At 42.0% G+C, this 21165-nt stretch overlaps 2 protein-coding genes across 3 annotated transcripts in view; one reads left to right on the forward strand and one right to left on the reverse strand.

Annotated features, from left to right (window-relative positions):
• The first annotated feature begins 122 nt into the window (after positions 1–122).
• LGALS8 (galectin 8) lies at positions 123–14415 on the forward strand. Of its 2 annotated transcripts, XM_064445755.1 has the most exons (10): positions 123–232; positions 2267–2404; positions 6380–6468; positions 7189–7399; positions 8035–8151; positions 9882–9938; positions 10018–10044; positions 10498–10586; positions 12493–12658; positions 13106–14415. In XM_064445755.1, exons 2-10 carry the CDS (start codon positions 2363–2365, stop codon positions 13253–13255), a joined length of 948 nt encoding a protein of 315 aa, XP_064301825.1. In that variant the 5' UTR covers positions 123–232; positions 2267–2362; the 3' UTR covers positions 13256–14415. The 2 variants fall into 2 exon arrangements, with proteins under 2 accessions (XP_064301825.1, XP_064301826.1); XM_064445756.1 differs by lacking the exon at positions 9882–9938.
• A 1019-nt stretch (positions 14416–15434) lies between these two features.
• HEATR1 (HEAT repeat containing 1) overlaps positions 15435–21165 on the reverse strand; it is a 41017-nt gene continuing 35286 nt past the window's right edge. Inside the window, exons 37-45 of the mRNA XM_064445754.1 lie at positions 20440–20590; positions 19828–19986; positions 18970–19104; positions 18598–18702; positions 18336–18504; positions 17447–17601; positions 16904–17062; positions 16082–16190; positions 15435–15652 (exon numbers count right to left, since the gene is read on the reverse strand). Coding sequence (XP_064301824.1) covers positions 15564–15652; positions 16082–16190; positions 16904–17062; positions 17447–17601; positions 18336–18504; positions 18598–18702; positions 18970–19104; positions 19828–19986; positions 20440–20590 — 1231 coding nt within the window. The 3' untranslated portion in view covers positions 15435–15563. The remainder of the gene's footprint in view (positions 15653–16081; positions 16191–16903; positions 17063–17446; positions 17602–18335; positions 18505–18597; positions 18703–18969; positions 19105–19827; positions 19987–20439; positions 20591–21165) is intronic.

Here is a 21165-nt window from a genome sequence, read left to right on the forward strand (position 1 = left end):
CCCCCCCCGGCGCCACCGCCCCCGCGCTGCCGGGCGCCCCCTCCCCGCCGTGCCCGGGGCACGGCAGCGCCCGCAGCAGCAGGCCGGGCCGGCGGCGGAACCGGGCCCGGCGGCGGGGAGGCCCGGCCGGAAGCCGTTGGGCGGGGCGGGGGCGGGAGGGAGCGATGGCAGCGCCGGGCCGCCGCAGCCCGCCGGTCCCCGGGCGCCGCTAGTCACGGGGGACGTCCCGCAGGTAACGGAGGGGCTTCCCCGCAGCGGGGAGCCGGGGGTGCAGGTGCCTGCCTGCGGGGGAAGGGGCGGCGGCGGGAGGGGCTTCCCGGAGCGCCTTAAGGCTCAAAGGGCCGAGGTTTCCTGGTGAAACCTGCCCTGCGCCCCTTCCAGTGGCCTTGGGCTGAGACCGGGGGGCGGCCGCCGGCGCCCTGGGCTTTAATTGCTTGCAGGTAGCCGGAGAGTATCTCGCCTGTCCTCTTTGCAGAAGTCTCGTTTGCCTTGGTGCAAAATCTAGCTTTTATTATAAAGTCTGACTTGAGTTAGCCTCGTGAAAGGTATTTTCTGCGTGTCATAGAGGAGCAGGGTAAGGGCTGTTTGCCTTTCTGTTTTCCTGTTTCTGTTGTTGAAGCAGTTTTCAGCTGCTCTGCAAAGTGTGAGATAACAGGAAAGAGTATGTATCCTTCAGATCTGAAAGTAGTCAGGAAACCTTAACCTGCAGCGTTGCAGACTTAAGATTTGGTGTAACGTGTACTGACAGTGGTTTGCCTGATAGAGGGTTACAGGAGAACCTTGCAGTTGCGTGCCCATCTCCTGTTTTGTTCAAACAGAGCCTGAATTGCAGCTTTCCCTCGTTATCGCGATTTTTTCAATTAAAAAAAAACCTAATGAACAAACAAAAACCCTCAACTCATCACTTTGCCGTAGTGCCACCTGGTCTGCCAAGACAGACAGTCATTTCTGTTCCAGGATGCTCTTTCAGCAGGATCTAGGTTGCTGTTGTACACCCAGGGAAGTGACCAGCGGGCTGCTGGGCACTGGGTTGTAGCGGTGGGTTTCTTCCTGTTTTTTGGGTCTGCTATTGGACTTTGTAATGCTAAAGGCAGAACTATTATTTCCTTTGATCTTGATTTCCTCCTTTTAAAAACGAAAATAATGAAATTTGCTTGCCTTTGCACATTCCTGCTGTAAATTGGTGGTGTTATCCCATGAGAAGATCAAAGGGGCAAAATACAGCGTAAGCACACTTTGTTCTCTGAATTGCACTCTAGACCCTGGTCTCAAGTAGGAGAATTAATACAATTCTGGTCCAAATGTCCCACAAGATAAGTCAGGTGTTGCAATGGGCTGCTGTATTGTTGAATCATTGCATAAGATTGATCCCAGCGCCCTGTGGAACAGGTTGCAGACACTGGGGTTTTGGTGCTGGAACCCTCACCTTTGATTTTTTTCCCTGCGTGCCTGTCATCACCACACAGTTTGCGTGCTGCCTTAAGTTATTTCTCCAGAATGTGCAAGAAATAATTAATTAGTAGTTTTAGTTGGGCCCTGAATTTCGGTCACTGCATGAGAAGCTTTGCTAAAGGAGCTACAGTGTACCTGGATATACTTAGAATCGGTGGTTTCATTTCTTATTAATGCTGTGCATTTAATGCAAGTTTTACATACTCCTGTAGTTATTTATGGAGTTCAGGGATTGTATGTGTTGGAGGAAGGAATATAAAATACACTTTGCTTCGCTGCTATGGCTTTGCCTGGTATCTCTTAGCTTTATGTAAGATAAAACTGGAAGAAGCAAGTTCAGCCCCTAGGGCTTGTCTGCCTTGGGAAATCTGGGGATAGCACAGAAAGCATTAAAGGATACAGAAGTGGTTGGTTTGTTGTCTTGGAAAAACTGCTTTTGCACTGTGTATCTTTTCCCTGTCTGTAGGCAGGGATCAGCTGCAGATGGAGAGTTACTAAGGCCCAGCTGAGATACACGGAGTTACCAGTGTTGCCCTGTACAATGATACTTTTCACATGGGATTGTGTCTCAGTATACACAATCTCAGGAAGCTGCTGCTGACATTATGTACCTGTGTGCACTCTCCCTTGTTAGGGTGGCGCCGTGTTTCTTTAAGCAAGCCTTTAATTTTCATATTTCAAAACTCAGCAAATTTATTGGAAAAGAAAGATATTTGCATCGTTTCTTGTACTGTTTAAAGTATTTCTGTGGAGGTTTTCACTTCACGTAGTGTCACTTTGTTTCTTTCTAATTAAAAGTTTTGGTTTTTTGAAGGGATCCCTCCTTTGGTGCTGCCTGACCAGTGAGTCCTTTAAATACGCCCCAGCAGTGGTCACACAGAACTGACAAACTTGAACTGGAGGAGGGAAGATGATGTCCTTGGATGGACCGCAGAAGACAATCAGTAACCCGGTAACTCCCCCATCACGTCAATTACTTTTCCCTTGGGAAATGGGACTTGGCTGTTTTGCATCAATAGTTAGCACTCGTACTGTTTTGCACAGTGAGGGGTGTTACTGAGAATACTTTGCATTGCTCGGGTGTTTGAGGAAGAATGTCACAGGTGACACCAGGAGCCGATGGTGTTTAGAAATTGTGCTGTGAGAAAATGGACACTTAATGCACAGGACTTCCAAAACAGGAAGGAAGTTCTGTTGGCTTTGGAAGGTAATCCCTTTTCACCCACAGCTTATTGGATGTCTGCCATTTTGCAGAATGTGCTGGATTGAAAGTGAAAATATGATAAGCATTGTTCTCTGTAAACATAATTCTCTGTAAACACGGGTGGTTCCTGATAGCCTTCGTGAAATGGTGGTTGTTTTGTGTTTTTTTTTTTTTTATGGTTCTTGTAACTTCAGTCTGAACAATTAAACTTGGAATCTTCTTTGATAGTTGGTATCTTACCTTACAATAAATCCTGTTTTGTAAGGAAGACTTGAGCTAACACAATTCAGCCATTGCAGAGAGTGGATGTGACAGAATGTTGTTTGCCTAGATTAGCGTCTGGAGACTTTCTCTGAAAAGCTCTAGTATTCTCATGGTCTGTGTCAATGGTCTGAGACTGGCATGTGGCTAAAGGAGTGGGCTGCAGCTGTGCTTTTCATTGTATCTTTCAAAAGGTAGCTCCTTTGAGCCTGCAGGAAATAGTATTTTTAACATTCTGTGCTAGAACTCTCGAAAAACATTAAAGTCTGTAGAGTATCTATGTGGAGCGTACAGTAGCGCAGATCTGCACAGGATTTCCTTATCTATTGCAGCTTTGCACTGATACACGCCTGTGCCTTCAGTGACTCTAATTGTTCAGTCCCACTGTTGTTCAGTTTGGGAAGTGGATAGACTTAGGGATGAGCGGGGAATAGCTTCAACCTTCTTCAAAGAACCCAGCTGGGAGAGGAAGGAAAGCTGTGCGGAGATGACCTAGGAGGTAGAAGGACTGAAGTGCAAAAGGAAAAGGAGGATGGAAGTTGGTACATGGGGACTTTGGTTGGAGAAGAAGTGTGAAAAGGAGGATTAGGAGGTGTTCAGGACTCTCTCAGGGAGAGAGTTAGAGTTCAGCAAAACTAGATGGCTGCAAGGGGAGTGATGATTATGATGGGTGACAAGACCAGGCTGGAGAATATAAAGGGGTAAACAAGGGCTTAGGGGTCAAGAGTCTAAAGTGGGAATAAGAGTGAGTATTTGGCATTGGAATATGGAGGCAGATTTGGGAAAAATTGTGCCCATGATCTCAAGTGAACCTCCAGACAAGGCCATGTGCAACCTTCTCTATCTTTGACCTTGCTTTGAGCAAGGCATTGACACCAGAGGTGTCTTCCAACCTCAGTCCTCCTGTAATTCTGTCATCTGTGTGATACCACAAGATGAACTTAGTAGGGATGGAGGAGGACAGGCTGTGAAGATTTCACTCTTTCAGTGAATTGTTCCGTGAGCAGCAAAACCTAAGAGCTTCATTATAGGTTTGAGTCTGAGACTTATTTCTTCACTATTGTACTGTTCTGAATCATCCAGAAATGATGACCTTTACCCATCTGGCAAGAAACATTGTCATGCCCCATCTGGTGGGGCAGCCGCCTGCTACCCAGCAAACTGGATCAAAGCTGTGTCATCACAGTCCTTTCCTCTGTAAGACCATAATCTGTCCTCTTGTTTTATGAAAACTGGCAGATTTTAGGAAGAACTTGGTCTTCAGGACCTCTCAAACTCAGTTGACATTGACCAGTTGGCTTCACAGGTAATTTTTGGAGGTCTGGAAGAGAGCCAGGATGCTGGTAGATCATGTGATGTCATAAGGATTACTTGTAATAAATGAGGAAAAATTAGTAGAAGAACGTCTTGAAAAGGAGGAAATTACAGGCTCATTCTGTGATGGCAAAACCTCATTAAGTCATTAGTACTGCACCCAGGAAATGCTCTGTTATGGCCTTGCAGATTCCATGTCTGAACTTCCGAAGAGTTCCCAGGCCAGCCTACTCTTCTCTTAAATAAATGCATCCTTTTGAATGTGTTTTGGTTTTTTTTTGCTACACCTTCTCTTCCAGGGGTAAATAACTTTGATCCACTAGAGTGGTTAAGTCCCAGCATCCCTGGCCTGTATGTTTCCCTGGTTCATCTTTGGAGGCTGAACCAGTAATTTATTACTCTACTGCATTACTCAGAGCTCAAGAGCAAGTGTGTTAAAACTAAAACAATCAAGATATGTTCTTATTTATTATTATTGTTCTTATTCTTTGAATAAAAATGAGTCTTTTGTGTACAGCTTGTATATTAAGGAACCAAACCACTACTAGTAAGCAGAGGGTTTTCAGCACATATATTTTTTCACTTTTAACACTTAATTTTACATTTTGGTCCTCCTCTACTGTACCTGCTTAAGGCAGTAAAAATACACGAGACTTAAAACAGCTTGACCATTTGTGAGCTTATGCTTGAGAAGCAAGTTCTTTAAGTCTGTTTTGCCTGATGTAGAAGACGACTGCAAATTAGGTTTTGTGCAACGTGTGGGTAGCTGAGAAGGGAAGTGGAGAGAGGGCAGAAAACGTGTATCAACTGGCAGAAATGATCAATACTGTGGATTTAGACAATTTTTGCTGTCATTCTCCCTTCCTTCCACACAAATTCATGAGAATAGGTGTCAGCAAACACATCCTCTTCTTCATGTCGTCTTGTTTTGTGTGATGAGATATATGTATATATTAAAAAAAAAAAAAAATCTTAACTTGTTCCTTTATGGTCCAATATTCCATTCCAGAGTAGTGTTTCCACTCTATTCATTTTTTGTTGTTAAATTACTGGAACTCTTGTTTGCAATTGGTGTTTCATTTCAAAGATGTCCTAAAATCTTATGCACTGTTCCATAGATCAAGGATTTTTTTTGGGAAAACCCCCCAAAAAACAACCTTGACAGAAATTTTTGTCCGTTAACCAGAGCAAATGCAACATTTGCTACCATTTACTTCCTTTTTCAATCCAGAGCATGTGTGATGAGATGCAGACTTATAGCTTTGCTTTCAGATCAGTCTCTTGTGAACTTGCACAGTTTTCTATTAAGGTGCTCCCCTCCCCTCCCTGAAATTCTGGGTGCACCAGCTGACGGTCGGGGTAGGCCTTCTGTCAGCATGGCTGAGCCTTTGCCATAGAGCTGTGCTGGGGTGTTTGGGGCTTTTATTTTAACTGACATGTCCCCTCATGTGGCTTAACAACTCCTATCACGTTGCCATTTCGGTTTGGGATAACGTGCATGTGTTACCTTTGCCTGCTATTGACGTGGAAGAAAAATTAGGCAGGCTTTGAGCCAGACTGCTTACTGTAGATACTGTAAAGACCAAGACCCTTGAACAGGGCTATTTCAGTGCACCTTGCTGTTCTTAGCTCATTAGGATGAGGTATTTTGTTGTGTTTGTCATGCAGTTTTTACTAAGAAGACGCTCTGTGACATAGTCTCTTCTTTCCCCATCATTGTTTTCCAAAGTGGAACAAGAAGAAGCAAAAAGGCAGCTGCTGTAGTCTGGGGTCAGAAGGGTTGTGGAAGGTGCCTGCTGCTACCAGCAAAGGGCTGATAATAGTCAGTCCTTGGCAATGACCTAATTAGAAGTGAATCCTCTTTATATTCTATTAAAAATGAGGCAATGAAATATTACCACTCTTCATTTGACAGCTAGGAATGGAGGCTGGAAGTTTTAATTTTATCTGAGAAGCTTGGTGTTCATAGGTGAAAATCTGCTGGGTTTTCTTTCCCGTTATGGTGGGTATTAGTGCTTTTCTACTGTTTCTTTTAAATGAAATGCTAGTTGTGTTTCTTTTAAAACATATCATGGGGGTTTTTGCCTCCATCACAAAATGTTATTTGAATCTTTCTGTTCTTTTTTTTTTTCCTTCTTCTTCTTCTAGGTCATTCCATATGTTGGGACAATATTTGGTGGCCTTGCTCCTGGGGAGCTGATTGTGATACATGGGACTGTTCCTGATGATGCAGACAGGTAGTGGCTACAGTGTCACTTGTTGCAGTATCATCATATGAACAAGAACATAATGGATAAAATGTTTCCAGGGGTCCTACTTATGATGGCACACAAAGGCTTGATCTAAACCTTTGCAATAGCATCAGAGTGAATACAGGCCTAAGTGGTTAATGAAAGCTTTGTGATGAGAAATGGAGGATGAACTGACATTTTGCTCTCTGTTGATCCTCTCTCCTCCCTTTTTGCTTTGCCTGCTTTGGGAATTTTTTCTGTCATAGTATATGTCTGCTTGTCTGAAGAGGTTATCTGAGGCTAACAAAATTGATAACAAATGTGTTATGTGAAGATATTAACTTAAGCCGGGATAAGGAGGTATAAACTAGTGCATATGCTCAGAATGGGGGTTCTGTTCCCTGACTTTGCCCAAGGTTCGTTTGCTTATTCTACTGAAGATGATGGGAGGGAACATGGTGAATACAGTAAATTAGGAGCTTACATGATATGAATGATGGCCATTAAATAAATACTTAAATATTTTCATTCATTGCAATAAATCATGGGAGAACCTTTTGCAAATGTGTAGGAGTTGGACACATGTATTTTTTTTTTCCTTATCCAACAACACTCAATGCGTCTGCCTGTTCTGAGGCTCCACAATAAAACACAAGTGTATCGAACTTAGAGGTGATTTCCTGACAGATAAAGCTGAATGTGGTTTGTCTTATTCTTTTTGATTAGGTTCCAGGTGGATTTACAGTGTGGCAGTAGCATAAAGCCTCGAGCTGATGTGGCGTTTCATTTCAACCCCCGCTTCAAAAGATCTGGCTGCATTGTTTGCAACACACTGGAGAGGGAAAAATGGGGCTGGGAGGAGATCACTTATGAGATGCCCTTTGAAAAAGGGAAGTTATTTGAGATTGCCATCATGATTTTAAAGGATAAATTTCAGGTGAGTCTGGGTCAGTTCTTTATCCGTAGCCAGTTGTCAGGCCAGTAAAAGAGAGGTATTATGTATATTTAAAATAAAGCGTTTGGTTTCTCTCTTACCTAGGTATAGTCTAACTACATGAATGTTTAGAAGATTTTCTTTTAAGAGGTGCTAAGTAAATCTGACCTTTAATTTTGTATTGTTTCCCTCTAAGTTGGATGAGTAGGCAGGTAACTTCCTGCCATGGCTAATGGCTACTCCACCCTTCCTTCTTAGGTGCTAAGGGATGACTTTAGGATAAACCTGTTTTGTGACTAGTGTAGGACAGTCGTCTTGGAGGACACGTGAGGTATACTTGTCTTGCTCTGTTAGACAGATTCTATTAGATTGGTAATACCACATAGGTAAATGATCAGGTGATAGAAACAAAAGGTGTGAAATGCAAATATTAGTGTAGGCAAATGGATCTCCCTCGTAGTGATGGAAAGAGAGACTGAATCATAGATGAGCTGAACTCAGTTTCTCTGAAATTTCTAGGATGCTCCTGCTTCTCTACCAAACCAGTTTAAAACAGAGATACATGCATACAATTTGATACATGGCTGGTGTAATGTACGTTTAATACAGTTTTCCTGTTTTGTTCCCTGTCTCTTCAGGTGGCTGTAAACAAGAAGCACTTGCTGCTCTACAACCACAGAATTAGCCTTGAAAGAATAGATACTATTGGAATATATGGCAAAGTGCAGATCAAAACTATAGATTTTGTTTCTAAAGTAAGTTATGTAGACAGCTGACTTGTTCGATTCCTTTTCTCTGTCCTGCTAAACTACAGAGTATGATTTATGGTGGAAAGGAAGTAAAGAAAAGTAGGTACACAGTCTAACATCAGTAACAAGGTTTTTTCTGCATTTCAACACGTGAGTCTCATGTGAGGATCTCTGTCTTCCCATTTTAGTCTTGAAGTTAAGGACAAAAGGGTGACAAAGTTTACAGCTTACAAAGTTAACAGGACAGGTGGTATAAGAATTGATTGGATACTGGATCTAGGAATGGATTAGACTTTTCACATATTGCAGGAGCTCCAAAATGAACTCTCAGTATTCGGTGCTTCTGAGTGACAAGTTCAGCCAAGGCTGTAACTTGTTGCTTGGCTTCCAAATGCCAAGTTCAGCCACAGCTGGAACTGCTTGGGCACATAACCCTGTTTTTCCTGCTAAAATGACTGAATTGTTGAGTGAAGTGATAAGTAGGAGTGTATGTTTATTTCCGGGGGGTGAGAAGAGGCGTCCTTTCTCAAACGTTTTGTGGCTCAACTTGCACTTGGACCAAATTGCAGTGAATTTGAAGTGAAGGCAACACTGTGCTTCCTCTCAGCTGCCAGGTCTGCTAGAGAAAGTAAACCAACAGGGAGGAGTAGAACAACGTTCTCCTCTGTGCAGAGAGAGAGATCCTTCTGCTCTGGAAGGGTGAGATACAGCAGAAATAGAAGGTGATAAATTCCAGGGAGATACAGAAGGTGAATGCCTTTTCCCTTTCTTCCTGCCCCTCACTAAGGCAGCCTACCTACTCCTGTGTAGTATTCTGGGTCTCTTCTGCCCCAGCCTCACTACACTGCGGGCAAAGCTTGAGTCTCTTGCTGCCAAATGTCAGGTCTAACTCAGGTCAGCAGACAAATAACTGTGTTGATAGAAGGTGGAGATGTGGGCCTGAACGAAATGGGGTCTAAGCTTTAAAGGTGTGTCTACTCCCTGATCACTTGCAAAGCCTATGTACAGACTCTTAGGCGCCCCATTGCTAGGCCTTGGGCATACTGCCAGAATAATGTTACTTCAAAGCTGTTTGAGTCCTGGTCTTGGAAGACTGACTCTGACAAGAGCATGTGGGCAAGCAGGTGCTGTAGGTTGGTTTCTGTCTCAAGCACAGAACAAAACAGAGTTGCTTTAGTCTGTGGTTGCTGATGCTGTATCCTTGGGGGAAGAAAGGAGAAGGGCTATTGTTTTGTTTTTCCTTCTGGTATACTCTCCTGAGGAGGCAGAGGGAGGCTTGTATTGAAATAAACAAGCTGAAGACACAGTCTGCAGGGCTAGGCTGGAACTGTCTCTGCGTGGCCATGTTGCTCATCTGCCCTTCCCATGGGAAGGGACAGGGATGCAGGGGGCTGCTTAGAATCCCAAGGCCCCCTGCATGGACCTGCCCTGCTGGTATTCCTACCCCAGTGAGGAAAGCTCAGTGGGCACCCTCAGGTGCTAAGGGGTTAACAGTGCTCTGACTGTTAAATAAAGATTCAAACTGTTATGAAGTAGTCTTTAGAAATCTCGATTTGGCTTCAGCAATTGATCTTCAGGACTTTTCCTTGGTTGGTAGGGGTTTGGCTATCTTTCTTCACCATAGCCCTAGATTTCCACCCTTCAAAGCAGCTCAGATCCTTACATGGTTCTAAACCAACTTTATGTTAAAGTTCTATGATGTTAGCAGTGACATCTAAATATCTCTCTCTCTGCAGTCTTTACAAGGCTCTCAGCTATCATCTCTAGGAATAACAAAGATAAACACAGAAAATGTACGTATGTTTGTTAAAGGCTGGATGAATCTCCCTGTTGCCTGATAAGCTAGTTAATGTTGTTTGTTTTCTCTTGTAGGGGGAAATGCCAGATGGTTCACAAATTGTAAGTGTCTCGTGTAGACTCATGGCAAATGTGAAGAGTAAAAAAAACAGAATAAAACCATCTCAGTTATTAATGGAAAAACATGCACAGAACAAGGGAATCAAGAATCTACTGGGAGATGATTATCAGTGAGGTTTTGTAGAGAGCAATCCTCTTTGGGCTTACTTCCCTCCCCGCCTTCCGCCATTAGTGGTGGCAGAAGTAGTGTTAAATAATGTTTATTTGGAACCCAAGGTGGTAGTCTAAAGAAAAACCCAACACATTGATACATTTATCTCGGTGTAACTTTGCTGCTGTAGTATTAGTATCCCAGAATATGTTGGTAGGAATAGATTTAGCTGTAAGTGCAGATTCACAATCGTAGGCCAAATTTCTTCCTGCTGTAGTAAAGCTCAGCTTGTATATTGAAAACGTAAGTCACAGTCAAAATTTTTACTGGTGGTATATTTCCAGGAAGTTCCTTCCGTTGTGAAACTTGATACCGCACTTCGTCCAGGATGCACGGTTGCCATTAAAGGAGAAGTAAACAAAAACTCAAAGAAGTAAGTGTTAACTGATTTTTTTTCCTGCTATTTAACTGGGCTACTCTTCAGAATGAGCAGGCTTTTCCATTGCCTCAGTATATTCTTACTCACTTGCAACTTTGCATCTGGAATCGTGTGAAACTACAGTGCAGTTTTCTCAGGAACCTGCAGGATACCGCTTTAGAGAGGGCTTAAAAGAGCAGCTCCGTTGTGAAAAGTGAACGTAAAACCTGAGTGTCTTACCTGCTAAATCTGCATCATTCATGAGATGGTGGAAACCCTGAACAGACCCACTGTGCCAGGCATGTGAGCACACATGTTGCACAGAGACAGCTTTTATTCTGAAGAGATCCAAGAGTAAGGGAACTGGCAGAAGTAGATGGAAAAAGAGTGAGTTACATGAGCTGCTGGTGTGCTGAGATGCTGCATGTTACGTTTCTATGAGTACTTCTCAGATGGCCTTTTTGGGACTGTATAAGTATGAAGATGCGTAACTGACAACAACTGAGTGGTTTAAGCTGGTAGGAGAGTATGAACTATGATTAGGAACAACGTGTTGCAAAGACAACCTTTTCCCCACGTGTTTTAAAGGCGGGGCGGGGGGAAGGGCAGTGCAACACGGTCAAGATGGAGCTAAGGAAGTGTCTGTGCTTCAGCATGCCCTTTGCTTGAGTGTTTTTGGCTCTGCAGAAATATGCCTAAAAATGAAACAATTTTGATTATGAATCAAGTGATGAGAAGCATGCTTTTTACACTGTGTGTACTACTCCTCCTTCAGAACACATATCTTCCCTGCAGCTGAGCAGCACTCAGAGTTCATATTAATACTGGAACCCAAGGTCTAGCAATCTCATTAACAAAGTTTGAATGGACTTTCAATTGGACAGGATAATTAATACTTAGTAGCATTTGTATTCCTTCTTTTGGCTTGAAAAGCTATTAGCACATTTCAAGTGCTGAATGTACCACTTAAAAGCGTTAAGAGGTTTTTGGGTGTTAAAGTGGTGCAGGTTGTCCGTTCTCTGTGTTTGTGTTTTTAAACATACAGACTTTTATAGTTTGTAAGTTATTTAATGTCTTTCAGTTCACACAGTCGTAGATGTTTCTTTTTCTCAGTGAAGAAGAGAACTTCACAGCTTGGAAGTGTGGCTGTCGCTATATTTTGTATCTGGACTAGGCAATTCTAGGCTTCTCAAAGGAGGGAAATAACCTAACAGCTGGAGCTAATTTGGGGGAAGGAATATTTCTTCCTCAAATGCAGTGAAGTCTTTGCCACAGGTTGAAGCATTCATTTGAATTTGGATGACTCTTCACTCTTCTCCAGAGCTCCCCTTTAGGAACGATGTGTTGTGGACACGTCTGAGATTGCAGAGTATTCATTCAGCTTGGGCAGAGCTACTCTGCCTAAAAATTAATGCTTTGAATGCCTGATGTTCCAGCAGTCTTAAATGTACAGGGAGAGCCATCAAACTTTTCATTAGAGTCTAGCCAGTTTGTTGGCAGAAATAATATAATGTCTTTAGGTAAAAGAAAGCCTCCTGCTCTTCACTGCCCAAGTTAAGAGAAAGGGATGGTGTGGAGCAAGTAGCACCATACGTTTCTGTGAGAACGCTGCTCCCTAGTCCTGCTGGGGAGCAGCACTTGGGCCACTTGACTCAATACCTCATTGCTGAGACATGAACAGAAAGCTGTGAGTGATGAAGCAGATCTAACAGGGTCATGTCCTACATTTGCTGCCTCAAGCAAAGGTTTCTGAGCAAAGGAGACAAATGCACGTTAACTGCCTGCTTGGTTCTTCAGGGGAATCACGGCCCCGGCTCCAGAACAGTTCTGAGTGTTGGCTAAGGGCTCAGTAAATAGCATGGACTACTGCATCGTGTTTATAAACCCTTGGTATAATGAACTTTTAAAAAATATCTTCCAGCTTTGCAATAAATCTGAAACCAAGTGACTCAAAGGACATTGCATTACATCTGAATCCCCGAGTGAAAAATAAAGTTCTTGTAAGAAACTCATACCTTCATGACAGCTGGGGAGAAGAAGAAAAGGAAGTTGCCAACTTCCCTTTCAGTCCAGGGATGTACTTTGAGGTAAGATTAACTGAAACATAGCATCAAACTGGTAATTCTGCCAAGATGATTAGCAGTGGTGGTTAAATGTCATGTCACAAATACAGTTTTAAATAAAACTGCCATTCCTGCATTTCAGTGTTTCTGGAATGTTTAGGATTAAATGGGACCATAGGGAGCAGAGATTTGACTTGGTTGTAATGACAGTTTTATTTTTAAGTAGTTACAAGAATTCGGTCTGTGCTCAGAATGAATTTTCCTTGAACTGACTCAATGATCCTTATGGGTCCCTTCCAACTTGAGTTATTCTACGGTTCTATGAAATTTATTGGAGTTTCACTTTTTAAAATGTTTTGCACAAAACACACTTTGGAACAGGAGCAGGGCTTGCACAAGTCTAGGCTAGATCATGTTGTTTTTCATATCTTACGCGAGTTTAAAACTTAACCTCCTCTTCTTGCTTTTCAGCTGATTATTTTCTGTGAGGCCCACCAGTTCAAAGTTGCTGTCAATGGTGTTCACATTCTGGAGTACAAGCATCGTTTTAAACAACTTGAAAAGATCAACGTAGTGGAAGTCACAGGAGATGTTCAGTTGTTAGAAGTGAAGAGCTGGTAGTTCTTTTCAGTCAGTACTAAAAGAATTAAACCTCTTCTAATGACAGTGCCTCCTTGTCAGGTACAAACAGGTGCTGATTCATGCTGAGCCTGCCTTTATCTATCTAGGCTTCTGTGTCTGCCTCTCTGACTTAGGTGAGTACCAGAACTGCTAACTGCGAGATGAAATTCTCCTCTAGTTTACAGTATCCTGGCAAGCTAAATAGGTGTTTGCTCAGATAAGTCTCCTGTATTACTGAACCTAGCAATATGAAAATGCTGCATCATCCTGTGTCTAACAACTGCACGTGGTATGTTTAAGTTAAACTACTACTTGGCATTCCTTGATAGCATACATTCAGTATTGTGAAGTAGAAATGAGACTTAAATAGGATCTGAAGATACAGTTATCCATTCCAAAAGGGACACTGATAATTTATTTCAAATAGAATTATGAAATATACTCTTCTGCTTCTTAGTTTATATTAGCAACTGTAAACTTTTTACTGAGGCTGGATTAAGCAAGCAGTTGACCCACTGGTTCTAGCAAAAGGCAAGGAGGAATTTCATCTTCTTAGCCTGCTGCTGCAGGCTGTCAGGCTAACCTCTGACACTCATGGTTATAGCACCTCCTGCTTATAAGTGGCTTAAATCAAACACGCAGCAGCATTTCTAGCGTTTAGTTTTCTGAAGTGAAACAAATGAAATTTAGCTGGTTCCAATTGTGTGAACTTTTGAAAGCTTGTTTGTTCTGAAGTGGCTCCTAACTGAGTTGAGATTGCTCAGGGGCTGAAGTAGATGTTCGTGTTTTTCATCTTTTAAAAATGTGTGACCCCAGGTACTCCAGGCAGGGTTTCAGCTGAGCCTTGGATACTCATCAGTGGCATAGAGAATGAATCCTTTTCCAGTCTTGTATTAAAATACTGTCTACCTGAAACAAGCTGTTACTATTCGATCTGTTTTCCATACAAATGTCAGTCTTAATTTTTATACTTTTAAAAATAAGTTGCTACTGGCTGTCAATACGTGCCTGAGGGATGCTCCTATTTATCTTAACAGCTGCTAAAAGAGTGAAGCTATCTCAAAAATCAGATGTAAACTAAAAGACTGTTTAAATGACCAGATTTAATGTATAAAAAACATAAATAAAAACACTTGCAAACTCTGCTTTTCTCCAAGGTAGCCAAGTAGCCATGATCCCTTTTTGGTCTATCTTTTGCTTATTATCTTACCAGTATCGCCAAGGCGGCACAGTGATCCCGCTTGGAGGACCATTTCCACATCAAGGAATAAGCAATTCACAAACCAGTTAACCCCAGTAGGCCTAGGCCTCTGCGGTCTGGTGTGGCCTTCAGGACAGCGTTGTGCTGTACATACCCCTGGCTGCAGGATAAGCTTAGCTGGCTGATTGTAACCGAGGAGCTGGTGGGCAGCTCCCACTCAGTCGTGGCAGTTACACCACTTGTGTGCCCTTGCCTTTTTCTAAGGGTTCAGCAGGAAGTTCTCACGTGAACATCTTTTTTATTTGACGACAGACACGATTAGTCGTTGTTGTCTTAAGTCAGAAAGGGTAACCTTTCTGCAGATGAGATCTGCATGGCAACAGAGGCCCATTCCCAGCACCCCATCAGACGTAAGATTTTCCTCTTCATAGAGTTAGCTCTAACCAGTTGTATTTTAAACCATACTTTACAGAGGATGAGCGCCTTTCTTGCTAGCAGTGTAATGACCAGCATCTCCTGGGGCAAAATAGATGGTGAGTTTTGTTGTAAATTCATTAACATAGCAAGCAATTTATTCTTGAGCTTTAGGTGAATAAGAAGCTAATCAGTAGCAGTCTTTAAAGACTAGAAACCAGCTTTAGCTCCTGTATGAATCCTAGTTTCTTGTAACTTCCTTTCAGTATCTTCAGTGGGTTTATCTTTTACTTAGCTAAAAATGATAAAAACCCAGATTCTCAGGATTGCCATGCATGGGTCTAGTGAGTACCAGGCTTTCATTGTAGCATGACAGCCCCTCCACAGGGGACAGTAACTGCACAACCCAAGCACCATGGAATTCAGTGAGTCTCTCCTGGTGTTGCTCTGCACCCAGCTATCAGAATTTGCTTAGAGCTTGCTCCAATTTCCCATTGTTAAAAGAGCAGCTAAGGAAAAGTCATACACAAAGTCCCCAGACCATCTAGAAATGATAAAGCCAGATTCTTACAACATTTTATTAAAAAGTTAAGATCTTAGCTCTGATAGAAATCAGTATGATGGTTTGCCTTAACACCTGCATGTGTGAAGATAACACGATTCAGACAAAATTTGATAACAAAGGGGATGAACTCAGAAGTAGCTTTGGAGTGGTTCTCCCAAAATGACTTCCAGTTGTTGAATTGTCTTCTGACACTGCTGTTCCACTTCTTCACATTCATCTAGAAAAAGAAATGAAGCAGGAATTAAGTAGAATAGTGATTACAAAGCTACCCTAGGAACGCTTCATCACTCATCAATTCTAGAACTGTCTTAAAACACCAGGTAAGAAATAATTAGTTGAAAATATTTTGGCACTGACTCAGGACTTGGGCAAATCATTTCTGCTGTAACATTGATCTAAAACACGTACCTGGGGAGATGTGCACAGGCTATAACACTGAAGAAACTACCGTAATTTAACTGAACAGTAGGAGTGTGTTGGATATAATCCCTTTCAGTTTGCATCCTGCACAGTTTAAGCTACCATATACCAATTAATAAGATCTATAGCAATCATCCTGTCTGCATCTTTGAAATGAGTGGCCCTTACTCTTTTTCTGGTTATAGGCCAGTTGTCTGCCTTCGCTAATGCCACTTTAGAACTTTACCTTCCATAAGCTCAGCTAAGAATGGAATAGATTCTGGTAGCAGGACCAGGTAGTTCTCCTTCAGTTTCTGTGCAACTTCTACCAAAGCAAGCAGAGCAGCAAATCGGACCTAAAACAAAACAATAATCTTTTTAAGGAAACAAATATTACAGTATAGTTCCCTGTTTTTCTCTCCCTACCTTCTTTCCATATAAGTTTGTAAACTAGCTTTCCCTACTGAATGGATCTAGTTTTAAACTAATTTAAATCTCAGCCTCTGGGTTAAGATAATATCAGAGGAGAAGTAGGTTGCAAGAAGCAGGTATGTTCTGGAAGTTATTTGATATAATGGTCTTTATCTTTCTGTTACAATGCCACGCTGTTCCACTGTATCAGAAGGACTTGGCTCAGTACAACGAAAGACCAAGTACGCCCCTTGAATACATATCACCTGTCAAATAGCAGAGCCTTGACAAAACTATATAATAAACAGGTCTGAAGGTTGATAAATAACTGTCTTCCACTTCCCCCTCTAAATTGCCCCATTCTTCATACACAAACAGGTTAGCTCTATTTCCAACAGCTACTAAATCTTTAAAAAACGCAAACCACGCAGCATGGAAGACAGCCACGTGTGGAATATTGACTGCGTACAGTAAGAGCAGAAGGCCACATTGTATATATCCCTCTAGAACCTGGGAGTAGCCTAGTACAATATCAGTCTTTGAATTTAGGCTAGTGTTTTAGCAATGACTTGGCTGAATCCACTTCTGGTTTTTGGGGCACTGTTCCCATTTTCTAAGGCAACAAAGAAAACCGGTTCAGATTCTGATAGCTCCCAACCTTAGGAGAGGTGTGCCTTGTTTTCAGGAGGATGTGGTAGTTCAGTGGTTTCCAAAGAGAATCATCTGCCATTGCCACTGAAAACTGAGCTATGCAGGGTATCAGGTGTGCTGTCACTCTTTCCTGGAACTTCTCATCTCCTCCAAGCGTGTTTTCTAGCTGTGGAAGTAAAAACCTTGTCAAAACAGATCCAGGCCCAGATAAACCCAGCCAAAAGCACTTCTAGCTTTGGCTTTCAGGTACTCAAGAGTTACATCAAAGAGCATCAGTGGGAGTGCACTGGTCTGCAAGAGCTCAACAGGCATACACCTTATGGGAAGGAGGATATTTAGGAAGAGGATGAAAAAGTTAGTAATTCAGAGCCTTAGGCAAAGCAGTTAATACTGTTTGTAGCACAAAGACAATGAATTAATTCCTCCCTTTTTGTTAAGGGAGAGGATTGAGGCCAGATAGTTAAAAAAGAAAAATATTTGGGGTGGAGGGTGTGGTGTGAGGGTGTGGAGGGAAACAACCATGACATGAGTTTTTGGTGTTTGTCAATACCTGATCAACCAGAGGCATCATCAAGGTTTCTGCTCTTTCCTTACTCAGGAACTTCTGGGTGTCAAACAGGAAGAGCTTGTGCAGACAGTCCATGGTGAACTGCAACAGTAGACAGCTCTTTTCTGTGCTATTCTCAGAGTCAAAGAAAGCTTCATCTACATATCAAAGAGGAAAAAAAAATCAAAAGAATTAAAATACAAAACTTCCCCACAAGACAGAAATATTGTTAGTTTGTGAATATAGCTAAAGAATGTACTACATAGGAATTACATACTTAACATATTGCATCCACTTTATGGTTCTGAGTGATATCTGGATTTTAGCTAATGCCCTAGCAGGTCTGCCACTGCTGTTCAGAGTCAGTTGGGGATAAAAGAGAATAGCCACAGGCTATAGGAAACATGCTTGGCCGTACCTGTGGATATGGAGAATTTTGTTCAGGTCACTACAAATGGGACGGGCAAATAGTTTCCCATACAAAAAAGTAATACCTATTTTTGCCAAGAAAGCAGAGGAGTCTGAGTACACCAGGTAGCATATAAGAGGAGAAGTCAGTGAATTAAAAAAAGAAAAAACCCCAAACAGAAACAAGTCACCCTCTTTCCACACGGTTTCATTCTCATGGAACTCACTGGGACTGACACTGAAAATTTCACGTGGCCTCAACTTTGTACTGGCAGCCCAGAGCCCATGGATGAAAAATGTCCTTTGGTTCCACCAGAATAAGAAAGATGCCTTATTTATGAGAAAAAGAAGAAGAGAGAAATGAGAAGAATGTCCTGTGAAGTAAATCCTATAAGACTAAACTTTTAGCAATTATAATTACTCTCTTTCAGCAATTAGAGTTAGTCTGACAACGCCTCTCTGTAGGTCGTAACTGAACACTTACCGGTTTTAGAAACGTTGACCTGGTTCAGCATCTCAGCAAATGACTTCACTAAATGACCAGCAAACAGGGTGAAGAGACCCTTGAGCTTGTCTGCAATGCAATCTGCTATTCGGTGGAATGTCAGCAGTCTGTCTTTTAGGGTAGACTCTGTTTTGGACCAATCAAAGAGCTGGAAGTGAAAGACAGGTTAGCTCCTTCCTGTGTCCGTGCACTGGAAAATTGAAATATGCTGATGCAGAAAAATTATATTTAAACTTCCTACCTTGAAGAAGAGGGGTCTGAAAGAAGTCTCAGAAAGTTTCATAATCATACTTATTAGACAATCAATAATGTAAGCCTCTGTCTTACCAACTTCCTCCAAATCATCCTAGAAAAATTAGAAAACATAACTCCAAGTCAGAAATGAAGGAATTTGAGCTTTCAAAGCACATCTTAGTTTTGTCTGTTTCAGACTAAATACTTACTGATAATGTTTTTTAACCCAAGAACAATTCCACAACAGAATATTTGATACCCAGAATTTCAGAGCATATATGAAATGGAAACATATGAAATGGAAAACATATTTTTTTAAACAAATAGAATTAGCATGTAGAGGTTGAGCTGCCTCTGCTCATCCCCCTAAACAAGCCACCTGGGCATGCTCTGTTCGGAAGTCCAGGGCTTTCATGAAAAACGCTGTCAGCTCAGACTGATGGGAGATCAGGTGCTCCTTCTCCATACCAACAATGTGCTCCTTCAAAATGTTCATAAGGGGACGCAGGCAGTGCTGCCAAAACAAAAGCAAAGCAATGCAAAGGCAACTGTGATACTGACAGTAACTGGAAAACCTAACAAGGAAATTGGATTTTTGCACTTCACACATTTACTCATCAAAATACTGTTGATAAAATAAAGAAACTTTTTCCTGTACTTTTTGGGGCCTTAAGTTAGTAGGATTCCTGAAAGAGTTTGGTCTCCCCTCTCCAATCCTGGAGACACCAGTTAAGTCTGAAAGGTTTGCACCTAGGAGATGGGAGCAAAGCCTACGTGAAAATGGTGACTCAGGTTCCTAGAAGATAAAGCAAGGCCTTTATGAACGGGATGATCTCTCAAACATTCATCATGCTAGGGACATTAAACTGGTGCATTTCTCCCAGGTCTAACTTTCCTGAATCACCATTGCAGTACAAAAGGAAACAGGTATATAAAGACTGTGCTGGGTTTGGCTGGGTTGGAGTTAGTTTTTATCATAGCAGCTCACATGGTGCTGTGTTTTAGATTTGTGACCAAAACAACACTGGTGACACACTGGTGTTTTAGCTATTGCTGAGCAGTGCTTGTACAGTGTTAAGACTTTGTTTCTCACTCTGCTGCTACAGTGAGTAGGCTGGTGGTGGGCAAGAGGCTGGGAAGGGACACAGCTGGGACCATTGAACCAAATTTCTGCGCTGCTTCTTTTTTTCTTTTCTTTCTTTTTAATCACAATTCAAAAGAATGAAAAAATCCTTACCTTCCGGGTATTTGCCACTTCACTGTAACACTTTGTAACTGCAGGCAAGAGTATTCGGGGAGCAAGCCTTGTAGCTAGGATAGTTTTCAATGATGTTACACGTAAGCTTATCTGAGAAGAAGGACCAAACTCGACCGCAATCTTTTCCAAGTGGACAACCTATCAGGAAATCCAACAAAAGTTAGGCATACTTAAAACAACTCAAGAACCTACTTTACAGTAGTTGTTGCAAGTGTCAGATGGGACTTTTGCTGTTTGCACCACTTGGAGCACCTTACATTAGGATGTCTGCGTAGGGACCCTACTAGAGCTGTTAGATACATGCATTTCATGAAATCATGGATATTACAGAATGATCCTTCAGGATTCATCTATCTTTCCAAAGAGGCAAACTACAACCTACCAGGAGGAGGAGTAGGAGACACTCTTATATTCTGTATCTTAGTTATCTGCATAAGAAGGTGAGGAATAATATGTTACAACCTTCTACAGAGTTGGCACACGCTCCTACTTCAGTTGCAGAGAGAGAAAAGAAGCAATCTCTGTAGCTTCTTCTAGGAACTGGGCAGATCCTGTCCCCCTTTACACATCTGTAGGAGTCAGATGGCTCACCTGCAGCAAGCAATCCAGAAGATAAGGACTAAGGAAGTGTGGTAATGTTTCTGCAACCTTCAGCAGAGCAGTAACGGCACTCAGCAAGTAAATCTCATTGGAGACCAGCTCCTTCTTATTTTTTAAAGTCTTCAACAGTGCCGGCATCAGCCTGTGAATAACCAAGCATGGATACAGAAAGGTGAAACCACTGACAATTTGGAGGTATGTTCCAATCACATTAATCCATCTGTTAAGCCTGCAGGGACAATTTCCCTGTGAATTTTTACATGTGTATTTGAGAAAAATCAGTATTCTGCGCTATGCTGCTGTATTTCATATTTTCAAAGCTAGTGAAGGATATTAGGTTTAGAATCACAGAATTATAGAATAGTTTGGGTTAGAAGGGAGCTTTAAAGATCACTTAGTCCACCCCCCCGCCATAGGCAGGGACATCTTTCACTAAATCAGGTTGCTCAAAGCCCCGCCTTTAGTGTAGAGATTTAATGAGAATAAGAAACTTATATTTGTAATGAGATAAAACAGCCTTAAAAGCAACAAGTTAGATGCTTGAATTCTTCAGCAGGGAAAATAAAATAACATAACATGCAGGGTTTCCAACTGTACTCGTTCTTATGTTTTTAAACACAATCTGTTCTACAGTAAAAATACAGAAAATGGTCTAACTCTTCTGAAGCCATGAAGACCGCCCCTCCAAAGGAACTCTACTGATTATAAAGCTCTTAC

The sequence above is a fragment of the Phalacrocorax carbo genome, chromosome 3 (assembly GCF_963921805.1).
Source record: "Phalacrocorax carbo chromosome 3, bPhaCar2.1, whole genome shotgun sequence".
NCBI lineage: Eukaryota > Metazoa > Chordata > Aves > Suliformes > Phalacrocoracidae > Phalacrocorax > Phalacrocorax carbo.